Source organism: Mesoplodon bidens (assembly GCF_964165515.1).
Source record: "Mesoplodon bidens genome assembly, chromosome: 16".
Classification (NCBI taxonomy): domain Eukaryota; kingdom Metazoa; phylum Chordata; class Mammalia; order Artiodactyla; family Ziphiidae; genus Mesoplodon; species Mesoplodon bidens.
The window spans coordinates 78096591-78122925 of NC_138173.1; the positions used below are offsets into that span (position 1 = coordinate 78096591).

The following is a 26335-nucleotide window of genomic DNA, read 5'->3' on the forward strand; positions in this document are numbered from 1 at the left end:
TGTTTTCAGCATGCAGACAGGGCTCCAAGGCTGACAACAGCCTGCACAATAACCTACCCACGAAAAGGTGCTTAATGCCGTGCCCCTGCCTCACCTGGAGTCCTGTCCTCTGGCAGCAGGAGGACCTGCCTTCCTCACCAGAGTCAGCTCAGTGCGAGGCCGCCCAGTGAAAGGCAACAGCTTCAACCACTCACCTCCTCTCCCTCAGAAGTGGATCTAGAATATACCAACAGAATCTGTAAGCTGTGTCCCGGGTCCCACGCCAGCCTGTGTCTACTTTATGCCTATTCCACCCCTCCAATTCATGGGATTTTTTGTTTTCAAATTACCCTGTAGGAAACCCCAGTTTACATGAGTCAGCTGACTTCCTAGCACGATCTCAACAGTTTGAATCGACACACAAGCCTCACCTCATTCCTTAACAAACTCTGCTTATACTCATATGCCTTCTCACCTCTGTGGATTACCGGATGCTGAAAAGGGACAACCCCTTTGAAGTTAAAGGTATCATATCCCTCACAATAAAACAAAAACATTGGGGCTTCCCTGGTGGCGCAGTGGTTGAGAGTCCGCCTGCCGATGCAGGGGACACGGGTTCGTGCCCCAATCCCGGAAGATCCCACATGCCGCAGAGCGGCTGGGCCCGCAAGCCATGGCCGCGGAGCCTGTGTGTCCGGAGCCTGTGCTCCGCAACGGGAGAGGCCACGGCAGTGAGAGGCCCGCGTACAGCTAAAAAAAAAAAACAACAACAACAACAAAAAAAAAACAAAAAAAAAAACATTATGAGAAGGCCCTACAAACAAACAAATAAGAAAACCCCAACCCAGTTCCATCACACTCAAAAGTCCAAGGATCCCAGTTACTTTTCCTGAAGCTGAAATAGATGATGAAGAGGAAAGAAAAGAAAGACAGGGGCCAAATGAAACACATAACTGTACACTAAGGTCTGGTGCTATAAAAACATGATCTAGGAAAGTATATTTAAGTTGCATTCATTTAAAACACCCAAGCAGAGAGCCATCCTCTGGGTCTGAGGGAAGGCATGTTACCTTGGAACGTTTACCACATAATTCAGCAGCCTGCCTTCAGTGAGCAGCATATTGGGAGATAGTTTAATTCCTTAAGAGCTGAATTTCCAAAAGGAAAGTCATAAAGTGAGCTTTCTTATCAGTAGAACTCTCCTGCTGTAAAACTGTGAAGAACGTATCAGACAGAGTGAGTCACTCTCCACTGTGAACCTTCCGGTGCTGCATGAATGCTGCCTGTGCGCCAAAGAGCTGCCCATACTCGTCACGCCGACGGGCTTGCTCTCCACCATGGAGTCTGTGAACTTTCTCATGACTAATAAGAGATATTCTCTGGTTGTAAGTTTTCCCACATCTACTACACATGTAAGGTCGCTCTCCACTGTGGATTCTCTGATGTCGAATGAGGTGAGAGCTTTGTCGGAAGGATTTTTGACATTCGATGCATTTATAGGGCTTCTCTCCAGTGTGAATTCTCTGGTGTTGGATAAGGGACAAGTGTGCACTGACTGATTTCTCACATTCACTGCACATGTAGGGTTTCTCTCCAGTGTAAACCCTCTGATGCTGAATAAACTGTGAATGCTGGCTGAAGGCCTTGCCACACTCACTGCACTCATAAGGCTTGTCGCCGGTGTGAACCCCGAGATGCTGAATGAGGGAGGAGCGGACGTTGAAGGCCTTCCCACAGTCACTACACATGTAAGGGCTCTCCCCAGTGTGAATTCTTCGATGGCGGATGAGGTGTGCACCCTGGCTGAAAGCTTCCCCACAGTCACCGCACTCATAGGGCTTCTCCCCATTGTGGGTCCTCTCATGCTTAATTAGGGTGGATATCTGTCCAAAGGTTTTCCCACACTCGCTACACTCATAGGGCTTCTCTCCAGTGTGACTCCTCTGGTGCTGGATTAGGTGTGATCCCTGACTAAAGGCCTTCCCACAGCTGTGGCACTCGTAGGGCTTCTCTCCGTTGTGCACTCTCTGATGCTGGACAAGGGAGGAGAGAACACTGAAGGCTTTGTCACACTCGTTACACTCGTAGGGCCTCTTGCCATTGTGTGTCCTTTGATGGTGAATGAGATTAAAACTCTGGCTGAAAGCTTTTCCACACTCATTACACTCATAGGGCTTCTCTCCAGTGTGAATTCGCTGATGCTGAATAAGGTGTCCCTTTTGACTGAAGGTTTTCCCACACTCATTACACCCATAAGGTTTCTCTCCAGTGTGAATTCTCTGATGCTGGATGAGGGACAGGCGAGCACTGAAGGATTTCCCACACTCATTGCAGATATAAGGCTTCTCTCCAGTGTGAACCCTCTTATGTTGAATAACTTGTGAGCGCTGACTGAAGGATTTTCCACATTCATTACACCTATAGGGTTTCTCTCCAGTGTGGATTCTCTGATGAACAATAAGGGTTCGGTTCAGGCTAAAGAATTTTCCACATTCGTTACACTCATAGGGTTTTTCTCCTGTGTGAGTTCTCTGATGTTGAATGAGAGACAGTCGTGTGCTGAAGGCTTTGCCGCACTCAGCACAGTCATGGGGTTTCTCTCCAGAATGGGTTCTCTTATGCTGAGTGAGATGTGACTGTCTCCGGAAGGCTTTTCCACATTCCACACACACGTATGGCTTCTCTGCACTATGCACTCTCTGATGATGGATCAGGTTAGAGTTATGACTAAAGGCTTTTCCACACTGACTGCACTCATGGGGCTTCACCCCAGTGTGAACTTTACAATGCTGAATGTAAGACGGACATGTGCTAAGAGCTTTCTCACATTCGTTAGCCTCACAGGCTCTTTCTCCGGTGTAAGTGTTACAGTGCTGCATGGCGTAGGGACGGGCATGGGAAGCTCTGCCACCTTCCTCACACCCGCAGGGCTTCTCTCCACTGTGAATTCTCCGGTGCTGAATGACAGCTCTGCTCTGACCAAAAGCTATTCCATACACAGCACACTTTTCAAAGGCTTTTTCTAGATTGTTAATCCTCCGGTTCTCACTGAAAACTGAACTCTGCCTGGGCATTTTCACAAACACATCTGCCTGACAGGCTTGTTCTCCTACACAGAAACTTTGGAGGTTAGTGAGGTCCTTACTCGTTTGGAAGTTTTCTACACATGACACACTCTGGTGGAGACTCTTCCCTGAAGACAGCCTGCAGTTTCTGACAGAACTTGCGTCTGCAGCGCAGTTTACCTCAGCTGCACTGAATTTCGGACCTCTTTCCCCCAAGGGGGTTTTCACATGTGTCACTGTCACTGGCCTGAAATTACTCTTCTGGGGGAAATCCTTCTTAAGTCCCTCCACTGCATATTTCCCCCAGCAATTCTTTAGCTTTCCCTCAGTTTTAGTCATCTCTTCAAAATCAGATTCCTTGGAAATATTCCTTACATGCTCTTCTAATTTTGTTCTCCGGGATTCCATTTCTTCAGAAATTTCCTGCTTTGGAGTCAATTCTTTCTTTTCCTTCCTAGAGACATAACCTAAAAAAAAAAAAAAAAAAGAGTTACTCATGTTTTACTATGGGAAATACTTAGAGCATAAATAGAAACATTTATATGAAACAATTATCTCCTAGGAGGATTTGGATTTTCAGAATGCAAAACCAAAAATGACCTTACTGGGAAGAGAAAAGAGAAGGCGAGGAGAGAGAAGCATGCTCTCAGAGCAATGAAAGCTGGTGTGGGAAGGAAGCAGGGAAGGAGGGAGGGAGGGGAGAAACCCAAGGTGAAATGCCTCCGTTTCAGATGGGCTAACCAGGCACAGATGGAGCAGGAACCTCGAGGCGTGACCTGAGGGAGAGGCACCCTCAGAAGGTGAGGAGGGGGGACTTCCCTGGTGGTCCAGTGGTTAGGACTTCACCTTCCAATGCAGGGGGTGAGGGTTCCACCCCTGGTCAGGGAACTCAGATCCCACATGCCTCAAACCGAAACATAAACAGAAGCAATATTGTAACAACTTCAATAAAGACTTAAAAAAAAATGGTCCACATCAAAAAAAAAAAAAAGAAGGCAAGGAGGGAGATGGTGAAGTCAGCAATGGAGGCTTGGACGGTCAGCACCTACACTGATGTCACTGCTGCACACTCTGTAAAAAAGGCATCTTCCATGGCTTATACATAAGAGGCATTCAAACATTTGTTGAAAAATAAATGTATCGTGAATGATTTATAACGAATGAAGGGTATACTGAGTAACACATTATGGGAAAAATGATTTGATCTGGACAACTTGGTTTCACAGAAGTAAATCACGGAAAATAGAGAAAAATAGAAACAAAGAAGCAACCTACCCATTCAAATAGCAGGTATAGCACAAGGCAAAAAAGCCAAATGTGTACAACAGTCCATACCACATGTTCCCAATGGATAAAAGTACCTGAAACTTTGTAAAAAACAAAACCACCCAGCCAAAAGCACTGAATCATGTGGCTACAAAGACCAGTGGAAGGACAACCTGGTGAGAACTGTGAGAGGGTAGCCTCTCACAGTTTTGAGAGACCGCAAAAGCACAGTGGACTCTCTCTTTTGTAAACAGTGGTTATTATTAGAGCTGGCACTTTCAGACTGTTTAGCCAGAACAGAGAGACTGAGCTGAAAATATTAACTGGGTGGGATCTAACACTGGGCTAAGTCGTCTTTGCAGAACTACGCCCAGTGCTTCAAAGGGACTGATTTTTACCATTCAAGTCTGAAAAGTAAAAAGCAAACAATACTTCATTCTAGAAACCTAGGAGCAGCCTGAAGGGGCAGGTTGCAGATGGTAAAGGTCCTGAATTCCTGTGGCTTCTGTCAGGAGTATCTGAGGAGTTAAGAGTCTTCAACATTCTGGGACTAGAGTCTAAAAAGATGATCCTTGTCAAGAGGTGCTATTTCACCAGGTACGAAACAGAGTGAAGAACGTGACAAAAAAAGAGACCACAGAACAGAGTGATCTATGAGTCAAGAAGCAACGTCTCTGGGACTTCCTTGGTGGCGCAGCGGTTAAGAATCTGCCTGACGGGGCTTCCCTGGTGGCGCAGTGGTTGAGAATCTGCCTGTTAATGCAGGGGACACAGGTTCGAGCCCTGGTCTGGGAGGATCCCACATGCCATGGAGCAACTAGGCCTGTGAGCCACAACTACTGAGCCTGCGCGTCTGGAGCCTGTGCTCTGCAACAAGAGAGGCCGTGATAGTAAGAGGCCCGCACACCACGATGAAGAGTGGCCGCCGCTTGCCACAACTAGAGAAAGCCCTCGCACAGAAACGAAGACCCAACACAGCAAAAATAAATAAATAAATAAACTCCTACCACCACTTATTTAAAAAAAAAAAAGAAAAAATCTGCTTGCCAAGGCAGGGAACACAGGTTCGAGCCCTGGTCCAGGAAGATCCCATGCCGCGGAGCAACTGAGCCCGCATGCCACAACTATTGAAGCCCGCGCACCTAGAGCCTGTGCTCCACAACAAGAGAAGCCACTGCAACGAGAAGCCCGTGCACTGCGACGAAGAGTAGCCCCTGCTTGCTGCAACTAGAGAAAGCCTGCTCGCAGCAACGAAGACCCGAAGCAGCCAAAAATAAATAAGATAAATTTATTTAAAAAAGAGTTAAAAAAATATGCCTAGCATATTATATGCTAATTATACCTTTAAAAAGCTGTTTTTAAAAAGAAAAAAAAAGGCATGTGGTAGGGAGCCAGTCCACCAGAGATCCAACTCACCTCTGTCCCTGGCTGGCTGTGCGACCTCGGGCTAGCAACTGAACCTCTCTGTGCCTCATTTTCCTGAGCACCGACTCTGCAGGGATGCTGGAGGATTGTGTAAGTTCACTGTGCCAGCACAGTGCTAGGAATGCACAACAGGCCAGGCAATGTTAGCTGCCATGCAGCAAAGAGCACAGGAACTCTGCTACGCTTACTACGTACATGCCCAAATCCTTCACTACACAAGAAGCAGCCCTAAGTCACGCGTTTCTCCGAAGCCCAGAATCAGCCTGGGAACTCTGAGTGAACAGCAGGGGTGAGAGTCTGGGCAGGATGGCAAGCCTCCAGGTGGACTCTCCAAGTGGTGTCTCCAGCAGCCAAGGCAGAGCTGGCCAGCAAGACCTGAGGACTGGGTGACATGGAAACGACTGAGAGGCAGCCAGGGTAGGGAGGCAGCTGCCAGGGAGACACCTGAGCTCTTTTCAGGAACTGAAAGAGCATCTTCTAATGTAAGGTAAACATGACCCCATTCAGGGGCACAGCATAGGGGCCATTAAGAGCAAAAAAGAGAAAAGAAGAGAAAGAAGATGGAGAAGGAAAGCAAAGCTCTGGTGGTGACGCAATTTGGCCTGGTGAAGTGGTGGCACCTGCCAGCAGGGGCACGAGAGCGTGGGGGTGTTCCTGCAGACTCACCTGCATGCCTGCGTCTCCAAATCCAGCTTCCCTCAATTCTTGGCGAGTGTGGGGCCCATGGCTCTTCCCCCTGCTCCAGCTTGGAGATGACATCAGGTTTGGAACCTTGAAGTCCTGCTCCAGAGAAAGAAAGCGAGACTGACAACTCATCCAGGTCCAGGGCAGGATGGCCCTATGGGCAGCGTCTGTGTGCCGTCATGACCTTGCCTGCCACCTGGTCTCCAAAGCATGGACACAGATGTAGGCCTCTATCCCAGCTGAAGAAAAGTCAAACCCAGCTCTTCTGGGGTCACAGATAAGGGACAGACGTGGGGCTTGAACACATCATGGCAGAAGACTCATGGTAGAGGAGGTGTTGCTGTACAGCAGACTAAGTATAAGGCAGGTATAAAGCAGGGCTCTGAAGCCAAATGGATGCAAATCCCAGATCTGCCCTGACAGCTTGTGTGAACTTAATAAAGTGGTATTTGTCAGCCTCAGGTTCACCTATCAACGATGTATCCTACCACCAACCCCGAAGATGCATGAAGATTAACTGAGGGGATATGAATATACTTGGCGTTCAATGAATAATGTTCTCCTTCCATACTTCCTACAAAGAACTCGGGGGAGTCCCTGGCACCACCTGTCCCCTCCTCTGCCCAGACCAGGCCTGCCTGGGCCCAGGGTCACAAATGCCCCATGTCTGGGCCCAGGGGGTGAGAAGCCTCTGAGCCTTGAGCCCAGCCCCAGCCCCAGTCCCAGTCCCCAGGGCCATTTGTGGAGCAGGAAGCCCAGAGCTGAGCTCCTGGGAAGAGCCTCACCCAGCGAGACCAGGTTCCCATAGGTTTCCAGCATCACATCCCTGTAGAGTCCCTTCTGAGCAGGGCCCAGATGGCCCCACTCCTCTCGGGAAAGGAGCACGGCCACTTCCTCGAAGGAAACCAAGACCTGGAATGACAAGATCTTGTTGCAACCGCAGGACGGGCCTGGGGGTAGGGAGGCACTAGGCTCAGGGTGGGCAAAACCCCTCTGAGCACATGCACCAGACTGCCTTCCCCAAGAGAGCGGGCTCTTTGAGGCAGACACCATTCTGACTCGTGTTTACCTGCCCATCCCTTGCCCTCCTCTGTGCCCAGTCCAGGGGTGAGATGATACAGTCCAGAGTGCATTTCAGGGACTTGAACCCAAGGGTTGAGGACATCAATGAAGACAGGGAGCCAACTACCCTGAGACCAGTGCCTCAGAGGGAACCGTGGAGACTCCAGCCAGGAAAGGGCCGAGGCCACATTGAGGCGTCTCCACGAAGACCACTCACCTGGGGCCCAGGAAGAAGCTGCTTGTGGGCCATCACTGGATCTCCAAGCTTGTCCCGAGGAGGCAGGCAGAGCTGTAGCAAAAGGGAAGAGTGTGATGGAGCCTGATCCGCCTTCTGCTCCCCACAGCAACTTGAGACTTCCGGGCCTGTACCTCAAGAGGTCTGTGGCAGCAGAGACCCAGTTGTAGGCTACTTGAAATCCCCAGGAAGGAACAATGGTCCCAGCACCCAGTGGCCTGTGATTATATGTTCCCTTGCCCCCCATGAAGCCTCCCCAGCAGCCCGTAGTACGACAGCATAACAAGGCCACACGTGAAAGCCAGGTCCCCGGCAGTGCACCTAACGGGAGACGACGGTCTGCCTCTCAGGCCCACCTAGGAGAATCCTGGGCAGTGGGCAAACAGCTGAGGACAAGAACAAGCTCCTACTCTACAGCAGTGCACAAGCCGTAGGGAGGTTGACAGACATGATACTTGTGTCAGGGGATAAGGAATCGAAACAATAAGCAGCACGAGGGCAGCAACTGTTGGGAGGAGGTATTTTACGAAAGGCAGCCAGGGAAGGCACCTCTGATAAAGTAACATCAAAACAGCTATGGATGGAGTGAGGGCCGGCCGGCACTAAGTAGATATCAGGGGAGATACATCCTGGGCAGGGGGAGGCCCAAGTGCAAGGGTTGCAAGGAGCAAGCACACTTGACATGTTCAAGGAAGGGCAAGGAGGCCAGAGGGGCTGAAGCAGAGTAGGGGAGGGCAAGACAGAGGCGGGTGGGGTGACCTGCGGGCTATAGGACTTAGGCTTTTACTCTGAATGAGATTAGGAGCATCTGGAAGGTCTGGGCAGAGTGATATGACTTGACATGCGGCTGTTCCAGCTGCTGCTTTGAAAATGGACTGGGGGGCAGGGAGAAGGGTGTAAGGGTAGAAGGAGGAAAACCAACTGGAAGGTCCCAGCAATAACACAGCTGGAGACGACAGTGTCTTGGAGCAGATGGTGGTAGCAGGAGATACGTAGTCAGACTGCAGATACCTGTCAAAGGTGCAGTCGATAGGATGTGCTGACAAGTTAGATGTGGGATGAAACACCAAGCTGTTTGGCCCAAACACCTGAGACGATGAAATTTCCAATTACCCAGGAAGACTGCAGAAGTATATCTGAAGGATAAAAATTAAAAGTTGTCTTGTACATGTTATGTTCAAGATGCCTATCAGACTACAAGTGGAGAATGAGGGCATTTCGATCCACAAGTCCAAATTTCAGGAGAGAGGTTGAAGCTGGCTGGGTATATACTGGGAACTGTCAGCATACATGTAACATTTAGAACCACAGATCTGGTGATAATTTAGGGTGACAGGTGACACGGGGTGTCACTCCCATGAAAACCTTTCCAACTGGCCTCTGATACACAGTCAGCCTCTACCCCCACAGCCTGCTCCATGCAAACAGACCCCTTAATTCAGGTAGAAATGTGCCCTTTTTCCTTGGCCCCAGCTACTTTGGCCCTAGACCACCTTCTGGTCAACAAGGTGTTAAGGGAAGTTTGCAAAGAGGCTTCTAGAAAAGGCTTTTCCTCTCTGATGATAAAAAAGAAACAGGGAGAAACACTTCTGTCTAGTGTGACCATGAGGATAAAACCCAGGGAACCTCAGAGACACAACCCAGAACAAACCCTGCCTGCCCCGCCTTCATCACTTAAGCCTCTGTTGGGCTCTGACAACTGAACCCAAGCTTATTAATGCCCAGTTCATTTCTCTTGGGCCATCCCGGAATCTCCACCTCAGGCCACCCAGGCCAGAGGTAGCCTCTCGGTCCGCAGCCAGGGCTGGCCTTTGACAGGTCCCTGGTGCTCGCGCCCTTTGTGTGCTGTGCACAAGCGGTCCTTCCAAATGCACTCGGCCTCCCCTTTCAGCCTCATGTGGGAGGCACGTAACACTCCTGTTAGAAGCATAGGCTCTGGGCTCCACCAGACTGAGCTCCAATCTCAGATACACCGCCTCTTAACGCAAGGGTCTCGAGTAAGTGACGTGTTTCTCCACAGACCATGAAATGAGAACATCACCACTTACCTTAAGTGACTATTTTGAGTTAAGTGAGAAAAATGTATAAATTGCTTCGCATAGTGTTCGCAAACCACAAACAAAACCCAGTAAATCTTAATCATCACCAAGGCAGTGTGTACTGGGCGCCCACCGAGCGAATGAATGAGCCCCGGGATTGTTCAGCGCCGGGATGTGCACCAACGTCCCTTCGCTGCACAGCCTACGCGACTTCATCCTTTCACGGAACCTACCCCTGATGAGTAAAAGTACTCTCTCTCATCTGAGAAAAAGCACAGGTTCGGTGCATCCCCTGACCGCGCCCAAACTTCGCCTCCTCTGTGAGGCCTGGCTCGTGCCCGCCGCCCCGCCTCCGCGCCGGGGTAGCCCGGACCCCACCCCCGCGCGGGTTTCCGCCCGGCCTGCCCCTCAGGCCACACGAACAGGCGCTCCCCCGGCTCGGCCCAGCCCCGCGCCGTCCGGCCTGTCGCGGCGCCGCAGGCACCTCCGCGCGAGGGGAGGCCAGGACTCCCACGGCTCCGCCGAAAAAGGTAGACGTGCACCGTACACCACGCCGGGGAGGGCGGACCCGCCAGGCCGGAAACGCCCGCTGGGAACTTCCGCCCCGCCGCCAGCTTACCGGCCAATCAGATCCTAGGGTTCTGTCGGGCCGCTCTAGGCGGCTCAGAGGACTCTATGCCACTGGCCCCCTTGGCTTGGGAGAGGTTTTAGAAGTTCGTCAGAGAGTTAGGAAGTGACACAAGAAGCTCGGATTTACCCAGAGAAGGGAAACGGGTCAGAGAGGGAATAAGTGAAGGTAAAATAAAATCTTTTACTTGTCTTACTCCTAAGCAAAATAAAAGGTCATTGTTTTTCAGAGTAATATTGAATATTAGTGACAGTGTATTGGGTAACTGTCGCATGTGTAAGGTGAGTGGCAGCGGTGTCCTAGGGACGGAAGAGAGGAATCGGGACACTGGGTTATAAGTACCTGTGCTACCCGTGAGGCGTTGTAGTGTTATTTGAAGGTGGACTTAACATTAGTCCTAATATATATTGCAAACTTCTAAGACAACCATTAACATTTTTTTGAAGTATAATTGATATGCTAAATAGGAGAAAAAAATCTAATTAGATAAAATGCTCAATTAAACCGGAGAAGGCATGAGAAGAGGGAAAGATTTTTAAAAAGAAACAAGTGTAATGAATAAAAAACAGTAACAACCATATTAATACTCGCTTTAAAAGTGAACGGTCTAGGGCTTCCCTGGTGGCACAGTGGTTGGGAGTCCGCCTGCCAATGCAGGGAACGCGGGTTCGCGCCCTGGTCTGGGAGGATCCCACATGCCGCGGAGCGACTGGGCCGGTGAGCCACAATTACTGAGCCTGCGCGTCTGGAGCCTGTGCTCCGCAACAAGAGAGGCCGCGGTAGTGAGAGGCCCGCGCACCGCGATGAAGAGGGGCCCCCGTTTGCCACAACTAGAGAAGGTCCTCGCACAGAAACAAAGACCCAACACAGCCATAAATAAATAAATAAATAAATTAAAAAAGTGAGTGGTCTAGATTAAAATTAAAAGAAGACGGAACTGTCAAAGCAGGTAAAAAAAAAAGACGTATAACATATAATTATATGTTGTCTATAAGAAGCCCATTTTAAACACGAAGACACAGATATTTAAAAAATAAAGGGAGGAGGGGCTTCCCTGGTGGCGCAGTGGTTGAGAGTCCGCCTGCCGATGTAGGGGACACGGGTTCGTTCCCCGGTCCGGGATCCCACATGCCGCGGAGCAGCTGGGCCCGTGAGCCATGGCCGCTGAGCCTGCGCGTCTGGAGCCTGTCGTCCGCAACGGGAGAGACCACAGCAGTGAGAGGCCCGCGTACAGCCAAAAAAATAAAATAAAAAATAAATAAATAAAGGAAGGAGAAAGGCATACCATGCTTCCACTAATGGAAAGAAAGTTGGAGTATCTATATCGATTTCAGACAAAGCTGACTTCAGAGCAAGTAAAATTATCAGGGACAAAAAGGGTATTAAATATGATAAAGGGATCAAGTCTATAAGAAAACACAAGGATCCTTACCGTGTATGCACCTAACAACAGAGCATCAAAATACATGAGACAAAAACTGATAACACAGCACATTTTTCCAACAGCATTTGCTCACTTCATGTCTTGGTGTTATATTTTTGTAATTCTCGCAATATTTCAAACCTATCATTATTATATTTGTTATGGTGATCTGCAATCAGTGATATTTGATGTTTTGACTACGACTTGCTGAAGACTCATGATGGTTGGCATTTTTTAGCAATATTTTGTATTAATGTGTGTACATTGTTTTTTAGACATAATGCTATTGCACACTTAACAGACTATATTGCAGTGTAAACATACTTTTATATTCACTGGAAAACCAAAAAAATTGTGTGACTTTTATTGCAACATCCACTTTATTGCGGTAGTCTGGAACCGAACCTGCTGTATCTCTGAGGTGTGCCTGTATATTAACTGCCACACTTTTTGTACTTTTATGCTTTTTCTTGGGGATTTCACTGTTTAAAATGGCCCTCAAGCATAGTGCTGAAGTGCTGTCTAATGTCCCTAAGTGCAAGAGGGCTGTGATGTGATGCCTTTATAGAGGAAGCGTGCTAGAGGAACTTCATTCAGCACAAGTCATAGTGCTGTTGGCTGAGTTCAGTGTTTATGAATCAACAGTATATATTAAATAAGGTGTCTTTAATCAGAAACACACATAAAACAAGGTTATGTATTCATTGGTTGATGAAAATGTCGTGACTAGAGGCTCCGAGGAAGCTAACTCTATTTCCCCTAGGAGCAATGGTTTGTTATTCCCTAATTCAGCGTTCTCAGCTACTTTATAGAACTACCATGGATGATGAGAATTGGCTCATCATATATGCATATATTTGCACATATGAAATTTATAGTATATTTTCTAAACAGGCCAGGGGAATAGGCCAAGGAACGACTGTGTCAGTGGAGACTAGTGTGTCTCAAGAGACAGAAAGCAGCCATGATGGTTGAGAGTGAAACGTTAGGCATGATTCCTGCAGTGGCTGTGGAGGTGCAGACAGCCAGGCACAGCTAGATGAAGACTTGCTGTTCATTTTATGAGCCTTTATTACATGCCAGGGTGGGAGGCAATGTAGAGGAGGTTTGGGGACTTAGTGACATGCAGGACTAGATCGTCTATGCTTTCCTCTCTAGAGCTCTTCAAGGACCTACTGTCTGAGTCTGGGGGTTTGAACAGGTGCTAGTACTGTCAGGGAAGAAAAATGAGGTGGCTGGCTGGGCAGAGGGCAGTGGGGGCTGCAGCGGCCTGTAAGGAGAGGTGGGGGGTGAGGCTCGAAAGGCTGGCAGATCAGCAGGGCCAGAGCAGAGTGAGGTCTGGAAATAGTTGCCTCTGTATGACTTATGGGGCATGTGCTGGCTGGAAGAAAGGAGCTTGGACTTTATGCTGGAGGAACTAGAAGATTTCTAGGCAGGAGAGCAACACAGTTTCTGCTTTAGAAAGACCACTCTCACCACAGGGTGGTTCAAAAAAGACAGGAGAGAGTGAAAGTGCAGGCAGAGAGATGAGTGAGAACTCGATTGCAGTTCAGGCCAGAGATGGTGTGTGTTGGGGGGGTTGGGGGGGGTAGGGGTGGAGATTACTTAGGAGGTAAACCGATTGGATTCAGTGGCCGACTGGGAATAGAGGCTGTGGAAGGGGAAGCATCTGCTGTGAGGCCTGTGCTCAGGCACACATGTCTGGGCTGAGAAGGCTTCTGTAGGAAGCAGTTTTGGGCCAAGTCATAGAGGGGTTTCACAGCCAAAGGAGGCAGGGAGAGGCCCCTTAGGGTCTGGAGTCCACTCACCACCCAAACCTCAGTCTCCCAGGACTGAAATACATCCTAACTGTGGTTGTTTTAAAATATATCTAAAAAGTCTTTGGTCTTCCTCCAAAAGGTGAAGCAGCCTCAAAGAGAGCCTGAGCTAGAACCAACCAGCTATGCTTTTGCTAGGTTCCTGACCCTCAGAAACTATGAGATAAAGAATGTTTGTTGTTTTCAATCTGATAAGTTTTGTGGTAATTTGTTACACCTCAGCAAATAGCTAATTAGCTATTTGGGTTGGCCAAAAGTTCATTTGTTTTTTTCTGTAAGATGGCTATAGTAGTGCTTAGTTGTCTTTAACTTCATTCGAAACAATTTTGTTAGATTGTATTGCGACAGCGGTCATATCAGCATACAAAAAAAACTTATCAAAATTGGTGAATTTTTGTGTAGCCATTTTATTTTACTTTAAAAAATTTTTTTTTAATAAATTTATTTATTTAGGGTTTTTTTTTGGCTGCGTTGGGTCTTCATTGCTGTGCGTGGGCCTTCTCTAGTTGCGGCAAGCGGGAGCTACTCTTTGTTGTGGTGCATGGGCTTCTAATTGCGGTGGCTTCTCTTGTTGTGGAGCACGGGCTCTAGGTGAGTGGGCTTCAGTAGCTGTGGCACACAGGCTCAGTAGTTGTGGCTCGCGGGCTCTAGAGCGCAGGCTCAGTAGTTGTGGTGCACAGGCTTAGTTGCTCCGCAGCATGTGGGATCTTCCTGAACCAGGTCTCGAACCCGTGTCCCCTGCACTGGCCGGCGGATTCTTAACGACTGCGCCACCAGGGGAGTCCCTGTGTAGCCATTTTAATATTGGAGAAGGAAGAAAACCCCAACATTTTCAGCATATTATGCTTTATTATTTCAAGAAAGGTAAAAATGCGAGTGAAACACACACAAAAAATTTGTGCAGTGTATGGAGAAGGTGCTGTGATGGATCGAACGTGTCCAAAGTGGTTTGCGAAGTTTTGTGCTGGAGATTTCTCACTGGACGATGCTCCATGGTTGGGTAGACCAGTTGAAGTTGATAGCGATCAAACAGAGAACATTAATTGAGAACAATCAACGTTATACCACACGGGAGATAGCTGACATACTCAAAATATCCAAATCAAGCGTTGAAAATCATTTGCACCAGCTTGGTTATGTTCATCGCTTTGATGTTTGGCTTCCACATAAGTTACGTGGGAAAAACCTTCTTGACCGTATTTCTGCATGCGATTCTCTACTTGAACATAAAGAAAACGTTCCATTTAAAAAGCAAATTGTGATGGGTGATGCAAAGTGGATACTATACAATAATGTGGAACGGAAGAGGTCGTGGGGCAAGTGAAATGAACCACCACCAACCACACCGAAGGCCAGTCTTCATCTAAAGAAGGTGATGTTGTGTATATGGTGGGATTGGAAGGGAGTCCTCTATTATGAGCTCCTTCTGGACAATCGAACGAGTAATTCCAACAAGTACTACTCCCAATTAGACCAAATGAAAGTAGCACCTATCGAAAATTCTGTTGGAATTAGTCAACAGAAAACGTATAATCTTCCATCAGGATACCACAAGACTGCATGTTTCTTTGATGACCAGGCAAAAACTGTTACAACTTGGCTGGGAAGTTCTGATTCATCTGCCATATTCACCAGACATTGCACCTTTGGATTTGCAATTATTTCAGTCTTTACAAAATTCTCTTCATGGAAAAATTTCCATTCCCCAGAAGACTGTAAAAGGCACCTGGAACAGTTCTTTGCTCAAAAAGTTAAGAATTTTTGGGAAGACGGAATTACGAAGTTGCCTGAAAAATGGCAGGAGGTAGTGGAACAAAACGGTGAATACGTTGTTCAGTAAAGTTCTTGGTGAAGATGAAAAATATGTCTTTTGTTTTTACTTAAAAACCTAAGGAACTTTTTCACCAACCCGGTTCTAACTACTGGGATGACCAAACTCTACCTTCTGAGACCTCCCATCCCCTCGCCTCAGGAAACAACGCCGATTTCACTGACAGGAATCATCGGACAGCAGCACCTCAGACTCCTGTCCTCTCAAGCAGCACCACGCACCCGGGTCCTCCTGACGCCTGTGATGCGGGACAAGGAGCGGCGCATGGTGGGGGGGCGGCCTTGGGCAGGGAGCGCAGAAGGGCAGGTAGATGGTGCCCACGTCGGGACGCCAGCAGGTGCGCGGGGTCTTCCTGTTTCTGAATCCCCTCCAGGTCCTCCCCTCCCCTGCCCCAGCCCCTCTGGGCCCTCACCACACAGCAGCATCTGGGTAAGGCCGCGTCACTCCTCGGATGGATGAACGTCCCTCAGTGCTTCCACCGCGCTTACAACAGAAGCCGCCTCCCGCTGCGGTCCAGGGCCCTGCAACTCCCCCACCTCGCCTTGCACCTCGGCCCCCGCCCTCCTTTCCGCTGCCGGACCAGCCCCTCCAGGGCTGCTACTCCTCGCAGGACTTTGCTGACCACTCGCCACCCCGTTGGGGCCACTGTTATTCACAGCGCCGCTCTGGGTGACAGCTTTTCATGTCTGTTTACCTGCTTTTCCCTCCCCACTAGCAGGTGAGCTTTAAGGGCACATTCCCTCGTGTAGGCGTCGTCCTTTCATCCGGAGCAGTATCTGCAACATAGTCAGTGTTGGGGAGGGTCTCCCGCCCACCGCGCTCCGAACGGCCCGGGCCCCGCCCACCGCGGCCCGCCCACAGCGCTCCGGAAGGCCCGGCCCCGCCCACCGCGCCGCCCGCGCCCTGCGGAACTCTGCTACGCAGACGTGTTTCGCGGGGAGCGAATTCGGCGTCGGTACCGAAGCCCTCCCTCTTCAGGGTCTGGCTGCGGCTGCAGCGGATGGCGGTGAGTGCTGCGGTGAGGGCGCACCGGTGGCGGGGCCTTGGGCCGTTGGTGGCTCCTCGTGACCTTCTTACTGTCCCCCTTTCTCCAGGCTCCAGGACATCCTGCTCGGGAGACATCGGCAGCCCCAGGTACTGCCCACGCACCCCGCAGCCCCCGGTTCCCCCCGCCGCTTCCCGGCGCCCCGAACCCTTCCACTGTAAGGCCCTATCCAGTCTGTCTGCTTAGGGCACCCTACGCGCAGTGACGCTGCCTCCAGGGCCAAGAAGCAAAAGAAGAAGAAGAAAACCCGGAATGGGGCCTCTGCAGCGAATGGAGGCGGGAAGGCCACAGAAACGCCGGCCCCAGAGGAAGCCCCCCTAAGTGCGGAGGCCCAGGCAAGGGCGGGCCTTAGTCGGGAAGGGTGGAGCCTCGGGGTGCATTCTGGGTGGGAATCCGCCTGTGGGTGTAGTCTCGGATTTGCGGACTTAAAGCGGGGAGAGGATGAGACGGGGCGTTTTGGGTTCCTGTGGGATGGGGCTGGAGGCCGCGGGGTCCAGGTGCCCTCTCACAGCCACTATCCCCGATCCACCACAGGCGGAACAGCTGGCCCGGGAACTGGCCTGGTGCGTGGAAAAGCTGGAGCTGGGGCTGAAGATGCAGAGACCCACCCCTAAGCAGAGTGAGGGGCCTGTCTGTAGAGTTGCAGGGGGCGGGGGCCGGGGCGGGTGAACGGTCACAGTCCTGTGGCCTGCAGGTGCTCCCAAGGGATGGAATCGTTACTTTTGCGGTAGGACAGTTGGAGGTGAGCATAGAGAAGGTTACTAGTCCTGTGTTTTCATTTGCAGAGGAGCAAGCTCTTGGGGCAATCCGAACCCTGCGGAGCCAAAGAACCCCCCTGCCCCGGAAGAGGCAGCTGATGCGCTCCTTGTTCGGGGACTACAGGGCTCAGATGGAAGCCGAGTGGTGCGTGGCTCTGCGGGCTCTCAGGACTGGTGAGGATCTGGGAACTGGTGGGTGCACACCTGCCTAGGTCAAGGGGGCGGGGAGGAAGAGCCTGGGCAGTGGAAGGAGGAAGCCCACAGCAGTAGGGCTGGCGAGGGTAGAAGATGGCTCAGGAAAGCGTCAGGGAGCAGGGAGAGAGAAAGCCTGGATCTCAGGAACACAGAATTTGGGCTTGGACCAGGGAGGCAGGGGCAGGAGAGTTAGTGAATCCCTCTGTGATTCTCAACAGGGTGTGATGATAGTGTGATACCTTATAATTTTGAGAAGTAAGTCAATTAATTTTTACAATGGGGATAGAGTTGTATGGGCACAGTTAGTATTAGCCATTATCACTCAATTCTGATACGGTCTCTCCCCTCCCATACAGCTGCCCACTCAGTCCAGGTGCAGCCTGTAGGTGAGGCCGCCAGAAAGAAGAGCCGAAGGGTCTGCAGGCCTCGTCTAACAGGGAGAGCCAAGGACACCCTAGACACTCCTGATGAAGAGTTTAGGTTCAATTTCTTTTAGCCTCTTCCCCATTCTGGATTGGTCCTCCTCTGCAGTTGGTGCAGGGGTTTGTCTTGAGTGCAGAGCTTTTCAGGAATGCTCTGTCAGACAGATGTGGGGTTGCCCTATCCCTGGCTGGTCAGTGAATCTGGTGCCATGGCTGTTGGACAGATGCATGTTGGGTACTGACCTGACTGTCAGACAAGCCCAGGACCCCATTTATAGGTTTTCAGCTGAAATGTCTCTCCTGCCAGAAGAGGGAGGTCCATTCAGAAGTTTCTACAGTAAACTGAAGTGAGTGTTTAGCATGTTGTAGAAGGACTCTTTTAACAGGCTTAGGAACAGACTAGTAGATGTTGGAAATAAGGATTAGTAGGGAAGCTACATAGTTATACGCTGGTGCTCACTTATGGAAGGATGTTCTGTCAACTGGTGTAGAGCTCCACGCCATTGTGTCACATTGCCGTAATAAAAGTATTCCTCATAAAAATGGAAGAGTGAAAGCGAGTGTTAACTGTCTATATAGATGAGGTGGTGTGTGGCACTGCTGGGTCCAGGCTCTCACCCCAGTGCTTGGTCTTTCGTCTATATTGCCTTCATTCCTGAGCAGGTATCATCCTTGGGGAGCCATCGTAGCCCCCAGCAGCCCAGGCTTTGTTCTGAGGAGCAGGTAGCTTCCTGCCCTAAGAATCCCAGCCAGACACCAGCATTGAGCCTCAGTGGACAAGCTCTGATGCCAGCTGCTCCAGGTGATAATTCCAGGCCTTCTGCATTAAGTTGGGTTTTCAAGGGGACTTAATCCTCTTCAGTGGTTGTGATGCCATCTTTGGTGGTGTCTCCCAAACTTGCAGACTAGACTAGATAGATACCTGGAGCCCACCTGCCTACTCAACATCTCTTATTTTGCTGTTTCACCGGCATTTCAAACTTGACGTGTCCAAAACATCTGATAAGTCCCTAAATCTCCATTTGTTTTCTGCTTTTCAGTGAATGGCCCTACTGCCCAACTAGTTGATCAGGCCAAAAATCTGTGTCACCTCTGCAAAAGGGGTTCGTGGATCCAATTCCAATGTGTGTGCGTGTTTGTGTCGAGGGTTCCCGACGCCAACAGCAATTCTTGGATGTCAGCAGCGTGTCCAAGAATGCAACTCAATTCTGACACTGTCTACCCAGAGATGGAATCAGATTCCACAGGAAAAGTGCTCAGTCCCACAAGACCCCCCTCCACTTCACATGCCAGTCACGAGTCCTGTAGTTGTTCCCTATACTTCTGACAACTGGCTATAAATCAGGTTCCTGTGACCCCCTTCATTTTTTTTTTTTTACATCTTTATTGGAGTATAATTGCTTTACAATGGTGTGTTAGTTTCTGCTTATAACAAAATGAATCAGTTATACATATACATACGTTCCCATATCTCTTCCCTCTTGCGTCTCCCTCCCTCCCACCCTCCCTATCCCACCCCTCTAGGTGGTCACAGAGCACCGAGCTGATCTCCCTATGCTATGCGGCTGCTTCCCACTAGCTATCTATTTTACGTTTGGTAGTGTGTATATGTCCGTGCCACTCTCTCACTTTGTCACAGCTTACCCTTCCCCCTCCCCATATCCTCAAGTCCATTCTCTAGTAGGTCTGTGTCTTTATTCCTGTCTTACCCATAGGTTCTTCATGACTTTTTTTTTCTTAAATTCCATATATATGTGTTAGCATATGGTATTTGTCTTTCTCTTTCTGACTTACTTCACTCTGCATGACAGACTGTAGGTCCATCCACCTCATTACAAATAACTCAATTTCATTTTTTTTTATGGCTGAGTAATATTCCATTGTATCTATGTGCCACGTCTTCTTTATCCATTCATCCGATGATGGACACTTAGGTTGTTTCCATCTCCGGGCTATTGTAAATAGAGCTGCAATGAACATTTTGGTACATGACTCTTCTTGAATTATGGTTTTCTCAGGGTATATGCCCAGTAGTGGGATTGCTGGGTCATATGGTAGTTCTATTTGTAGTTTTTTAAGGAACCTCCATACTGTTCTCCATAGTGGCTATACCAATTCACATTCCCACCAGCAGTGCAAGAGTGTTCCCTTTTCTCCACACTCTCTCCAGCATTTATCGTTTCTAGATTTTTTGATGATGGCCATTCTGACTGGTGTGAGCTGATATCTCATTGTAGTTTTGATTTGCATTTCTCTAATGATTAATTATGTTGAGCATTCTTTCATGTGTTTGTTGGCAGTCTGTATATCTTCTTGGGAGAAATGTCTGTTTAGGTCTTCTGCCCATTTTTGGATTGGGGTGTTTGTTTTTTTTGTTATTGAGCTGCATGAGCTGCTTGTAAATTTTGGAGATTAATTCTTTGTCAGTTGCTTCATTTGCAAATATTCTCTCCCATTCTGAGGGTTGTCTTTTGGTCTTGTTTATGGTTTCCTTTGCTGTGCAAAAGCTTTGAAGTTTCATTTTGTTCCATTTGTTTATCTTTGTTTTTATTTCCATTTCTCTAGGAGGTGGGTCAAAAAGGATCTTGCTGTGATTTATGTCATAGAGTGTTCTGCCTATGTTTTCCTCTAAGAGTTTGATAGTTTCTGGCCTTACATTTGGGTCTTTAATCCATTTTGAGCTTATTTTTGTGTATGGTGTTAGGGAGTGATCTAATCTCATACTTTTACATGTACCTGTCCAGTTTTCCCAGCAGCACTTATTGAAGAGGCTGTCCTTTCTCCACTGTACATTCTTGCCTCCTTTATCAAAGATAAGGTGACCATATGTGTGTGGGTTTATCTCTGGGCTTTCTATCCTGTTCCATTGATCTATCTTTCTGTTTTTGTGCCAGTACCATACTGTCTTGATTACTGTAGCTTTGTAGTATAGTCTGAAGTCAGGAAGCCTGATTCCTCCAGCTCCATTTTTCATTCTCAAGATTGCTTTGGCTATCCGGGGTCTTTTGTGTTTCCATACAAATTGTGAAATGTTTTGTTCTAGTTCTGTGAAAAATGCCAGTGGTAGTTTGATAGGGATTGCATTGAATCTGTAGATTGCTTTGGGTAGTAGAGTCATTTACACAATGTTGATTCTTCCAATCCAAGAACATGGTATATCTCTCTATCTATTTGTATCATCTTTAATTTCTTTCATCAGTGTCTTATAATTCTCTGCTTACAGGTCTTTTGTCTCCTTAGGTAGGTTTATTCCTAGATATTTTATTCTTTTTGTTGCAATGGTAAATGGGAGTGTTTTCTTGATTTCACTTTCAGATTTTTCATCATTAGTGTATATGAATGCCAGAGATTTCTGTGCATTAATTTTGTATCCTACTTTACCAAATTCACTGATAAGCTCTAGTAGTTTTCTGGTAGCATCTTTAGGATTCTCTATGTATAGTATCATGCCATCTGCAAACAGTGACAGCTTTACTACTTCTTTTCCGATTTGGATTCCTTTTATTTCCTTTTCTTTGATTGCTGTGGCTAAAACTTCCAAAACTATGTTGAATAAGAGTGGTGAGAGTGGGCAGCCTTGTCTTGTTCCTGATCTTAGTGGAAATGCTTTCAGTTTTTCACCATTGAGGACGATGTTGGCTGTGGGTTTGTCATATATGGCCTTTATTATGTTGAGGAAATTTCCCTCTATGCCTTCTTTCTGGAGGGTTTTTATCATAAATAGGTATTGAATTTTGTCGACAGCTTTCTCTGCATCTATTGAGATATCACATTGATTGATTTGCATACTTGATCATGGTGTATGATCCTTTTTTTTTTTTTTTGTGGTACGTGGGCCTCTCACTGTTGTGGCCACTCCTGTTGTGGAGCACAGGCTCCGGACGCACAGGCCCAGCGGCCATGGCCCATGGCCCCAGCGCTCTGTGGCATGTGTGGTCCTCCTGGACTGGGGCACGAACCCGTGTCCTCTGCATCCGCAGGTGGACTCTCAAACACTGCGCCACCAGGGAAGCCCGTGTATGGTCCTTTTAATGTGCTGTTGGATTCTGTTTGCTAGTATTTTGTTGAGGATTTTTGCATCTATGTTCACCAGTGATATTGGCCTGTGGTTTTCTTTCTTTGTGACATCCTTGTCTGGTTTTGGTATCAGGGTGATGGTGGCCTCGTAGAATGAGTTTGGGAGTGTTCCTCCCTCTGCTATATTTTGGAAGAGTTTGAGAAGGGTAGGTGTTAGCTCTTCTCTAAATGTTTGATAGAATTCGCCTGTGAAGCCATCTGGTCCTGGGCTTTTGTTTGTTGGAAGATTTTTAATCACAGTTTCAATTTCAGTGCTTGTGATTGGTCTGTTCATATTTTCTGTTTCTTCCTGATTCAGTCTTGGCAGGTTGTGCATTTCTAAGAATGTGTCCATTTCTTCCAGGTTGTCCATTTTATTGGCATAGAGTTGCTTGTAGTAATCTCTCATGATCTTTTATATTTCTGCAGTGTCAGTTGTTACTTCTCCTTTTTCATTTCTAATTCTATTGATTTGAGTCTTCTCCCTTTTTTTCTTGATAAGTCTGGCTAATGGTTTATCAATTTTGTTTATCTTCTCAAAGAACCAGCTTTTAGTTTTATTGATCTTTGCTATCGTTTCCTTCATTTCTTTTTCATTTATTTCTGATCTGATCTTTATGATTTCTTTCCTTCTGCTAACTTTGGGGTTTTTTTGTTCTTCTTTCTCTAATTGCTTTAGGTGCAAGGTTAAGTTGTTTATTTGAGACGTTTCCTGTTTCTTAAGGTAGGATTGTATTGCTATAAACTTCCCTCTTAGAACTGCTTTTGCTGCATCCCATGGGTTTTGGGTCATCATGTCTCCATTGTCATTTGTTTCTAGGAATTTTTTGATTTCCTCTTTGACTTCTTCAGTGATCACTTATTATTAAGTAGTGTATTGTTTAGCCTCCATGTGTTTGTATTTTTTACAGATCTTTTCCTGTAATTGATATCTAGTCTCATAGCATTGTGGTTGGAAAAGATACTTGATACGATTTCAATTTTCTTAAATTTACCAAGGCTTGATTTGTGACCCAAGATATGATCTATCCTGGAGAATGTTCCATGAGCACTTGAGAAAAATGTGTATTCTGTTGTTTTTGGATGGAATGTCTATAAATATCAATTAAGTCCATCTTGTTTAATGTATCATTTAAAGCTTGTGTTTCCTTATTTTTTTTCATTTTGGATGATCTGTCCATTGGTGAAAGTGGGGTGTTAAAGTCCCCTACTATGAATGTGTTGCTGTCGATTTCCCCTTTTATGGCTGTTAGTATTTGCCTTATGTATTGAGGTGCTCCTTTGTTGGGTGCATAAATGTTTACAGTTGTTATATCTTCTTCTTGGATCGATCCCTTTATCATTATGTAGTGTCCTTCTTTGTCTCTTCTAATAGTCTTTATTTTAAAGTCTATTTTGTCTGATATGAGAATTGCTACTCCAGCTTTCTTTTGGTTTCCGTTTGCATGGAATATCTTTTGCCATCCCCTCACTTTCAGTCTGTATGTGTCTCTAGGTCTGAAGTGTGTCTCCTGTAGACAGCATATATATGGGTCTTGTTTTTGTATCCATTCAGCCAGTCTGTGTCTTTTGGTGGGAGCATTTAATCCATTTACATTTAAGGTAATTATCGATATGTATATTCCTATTCCCATTTTCTTAATTGTTTTGGGTTTGTTATTGTAGGTCTTTTCCTTCTCTTGTGTTTCCTGTCTAGAGAAGTTCCTTTAGCATTTGTTGTAAAGCTGGTTTGGTGGTGCTGAACTCTCTCAGCGTTTGCTTGTCTGTAAAGGTTGTAATTTCTCCATCCAATCTGAATGAGATCCTTGCTGGGTAGAGTAATCTTGGCTGTAGATTTTTCTCCTTCATCACTTTAAATATGTCCTGCCAGACCCTTCTGGCTTGCAGAGTTTCTGCTGAAAGATCAGCTGTTAACCTTATGGGGATTCCCTTGTGTGTTATTTGTTGTTTTTCCCTTGCTGCTTTTAATATGTTTTCTTTGTATTTAATTTCTGACAGCTTGATTAATATGTGTCTTGGCGTATTTCTCCTTGGATTTATCCTGTATGGGACTCTCCGTGCTTCCTGGACTTGATTAACTATTTCCTTTCCCATATTAGGGAAGTGTTCAACTATAATCTCTTCAAATATTTTCTTAGTTCTTTTCTCTTTCTCTTCTTCTTCTGGGACCCCTATAATTCGAATATTGGTGCATTTAATGTTGTCCCAGAGGTCTCTGAGACTGTCCTCAGTTCTTTTCATTCTTTTTTCTTTATTCTGCTCTGCAGCAGTTATTTCCACTATTTTATCTTCCAGGTCACTTATCCGTTCTTCGGCCTCAGTTATTCTGCTATTGATCCCTTCTAGAGTATTTTTAATTTCATTTATTATGTTGTTCATCGTTGCTTGTTTCATCTTTAGTTCTTCTAGGTCCTTGTTAAATGTTTCTTGCATTTTGTCTATTCTATTTCCAAGATTTTGGATCATTTTTACTATCATTATTCTGAATTCTTTTTCAGGGAGACTGCCTATTTCCTCTTCATTTGTTAGGTCTGGTGGGTTTTTATCTTGCTCCTTCACCTGCTATGTGTTTTTCTGTCTTCTCATTTTGCTTATCTTACTGTGTTTGGGGTCTCCTTTTTGCAGGCTGCAGGTTCGTCGTTCACATTGTTTTTGGTGTCTGTCCCCAGTGGCTAAAGTTGGTTCAGTGGGTTGTGTAGGCTTCCTGGTGGAGGGGACTAGTGCCTCTGTTCTGGTCGATGAGGCTGGATCTCGTCTTTCTGGTGGGCAGGTCCATGTCTGGTGGTGTGTTTTGGGGTGTCTGTGGACTTATTATGATTTAGGCAGCCTCTCTGCTAATGGGTGGGGTTGTGTTCCTGTGTTGCTAGTTGTTTGGCATAGGGTGTCCAGCACTGTAGCTTGCTGGTCGTTGAGTGAAGCTGGGTGTTGGTGTTGAGATGGAGATCTCTGGGAGATTTTTGCCATTTGATATTATGTGGAGTTGGGTGGTCTCTTGTGGACCAGTGTCCTGAAGTCGGCTCTCCCACCTCAGAGGCACAGCACTGACTCCTGGCTGCAGCACCAAGAGCCTTTCATCCACACGGCTGTTAGTGCTGGACGGTCTCCTGCAGAGGCGGGCGGTGGCTCTTTTTCACCATGGGGACAAGTCCACTGGCAGCAGAAGTTCTGGGAAGTACTCCTGGGTATGTCTCTGACCCCCTTCTTGGGTTCAGTTAACTTGCTATAATGAATACCAGAACTCAGGAAAACTTGTTCACTCGCTAGATTACCAATTTATTACTAGTATATGAATAAAAGGCAGATACATAGCACCCCGCATGGGGAAAGGCATGGAACTCTCCTTCGGTCTCGATGTTCACCACCCGGAAGCTCTCTAAACCCCGTCCTTTTGTATTTTATGGAGCCTTCCTTACATAGACATTATTATTATTTTTTTTTGTGGTACGCGGGCCTCTCACTGTTGTGGCCTCTCTCGTTGCAGAGCACAGGCTCCGGACGCGCAAGCCCAGCGGCCATGGCTCGTGGGCCCAGCTGCTCCACGGCATGTGGGATCTTCCCAGACCTGGGCACGAACCCGTGTCCCCTGCATCGGCAGGCAGACTCTTAACCACTGTGCCACCAGGGAAGCCCTACATAGACATTATTGATTCAACTTTTAGCCCTTCTCCACTCCCCAGGGGTGGTGAGTTTTAACCCTCTAATCACATGCTTAGTTCTGCCAGCCAGCCTCCATCTTTGGTCGGAATTCGAAAGTCACCTTCCCTGAAGTGTTTTCAGGAGCTGAGGACAAGAGACCAAATAGCCTATCGCCATTGTTCCTCAGGGAATTCCATGGATGAAGACCAAATACATGTGAGAAATACATATTTTGATCATTTGAATGAAGCACACACATATGTGTATATATATATATTTCTTATAAATCATGGTATTGTGTCCTGTGTTGCCCTTTCTCCCCCACATGTGTTCAGTACTTCAGCTGGTACGAGCTCTGTCTTCAAAATAAGCCTCAGATCTTCCGCGCTTTCTTTGTCTTCTCTGCTAAGCATTCTCATCCTGGCCGCATCTCTCACCCTGAGGGCTCTGTGGTCCTCCAGGTGCGAGTCCCCTCTGACAGCCACTCTTGCCTCCTGTCTGTTCACCAGCTAGAGTGTTCGTTCTCCATGTGTGTTGGGTTCTGTTCCTCTGACCCAGTGACTTGATTGTACCTAGGATACCATATGAAGGCTGGTGGATGAGGCCCCACACAGGGCCTGCACACATTTAGGCTCCTGACCCCCTGTCTGATGTGGCTCCCTCCCCGCCACCCACATTCCTGCCTTGCTGGCTTCCTGTCTGCTCCTGAGGTAACCAACTTAATCCTGCTTAAAGGTCTTTAGTTCTGCTGCTCCCTTTGCCTGATTGC

The 26335-nt window shown here is 47.5% G+C and overlaps 2 protein-coding genes across 9 annotated transcripts; one reads left to right on the forward strand and one right to left on the reverse strand.

Moving 5' to 3' along the window:
* Positions 1–549: 549 nt before the first annotated feature.
* On the reverse strand, positions 550–10320 carry LOC308604831 (uncharacterized protein). Of its 5 annotated transcripts, none has more exons than XM_081214373.1 (6): positions 9989–10320; positions 8728–8804; positions 7699–7770; positions 7205–7331; positions 6402–6515; positions 550–3511 (listed from the first exon to the last, which is right to left on the reverse strand). In XM_081214373.1, exons 3-6 carry the CDS (start codon positions 7729–7731, stop codon positions 1221–1223), a joined length of 2565 nt encoding a protein of 854 aa, XP_081070499.1. In that variant the 5' UTR covers positions 7732–7770; positions 8728–8804; positions 9989–10320; the 3' UTR covers positions 550–1220. The 5 variants fall into 5 exon arrangements, with proteins under 5 accessions (XP_081070499.1, XP_081070496.1, XP_081070497.1 ...); XM_081214370.1 differs by having other exon boundaries at positions 8728–8852; XM_081214371.1 differs by having other exon boundaries at positions 8728–8852; positions 9765–10320.
* Positions 10321–16326: 6006 nt separating this feature from the next.
* Positions 16327–25857, forward strand: LOC308630316 (UPF0488 protein C8orf33 homolog). 4 transcript variants are annotated; one of them, XM_081258866.1, is made up of 8 exons: positions 16351–16460; positions 16549–16588; positions 16686–16834; positions 17034–17118; positions 17285–17431; positions 17809–17932; positions 24962–25112; positions 25412–25857. In XM_081258866.1, the coding sequence occupies exons 1-8, from the start codon at positions 16455–16457 to the stop codon at positions 25535–25537; spliced, it is 828 nt and encodes a 275-aa protein (XP_081114992.1). In that variant the 5' UTR covers positions 16351–16454; the 3' UTR covers positions 25538–25857. The 4 variants fall into 4 exon arrangements, with proteins under 4 accessions (XP_081114995.1, XP_081114992.1, XP_081114993.1 ...); XM_081258867.1 differs by lacking the exon at positions 24962–25112; XM_081258869.1 differs by lacking the exons at positions 24962–25112; positions 25412–25857 and having other exon boundaries at positions 16327–16460; positions 17809–18417.
* The last annotated feature ends 478 nt before the right edge of the window (positions 25858–26335 follow it).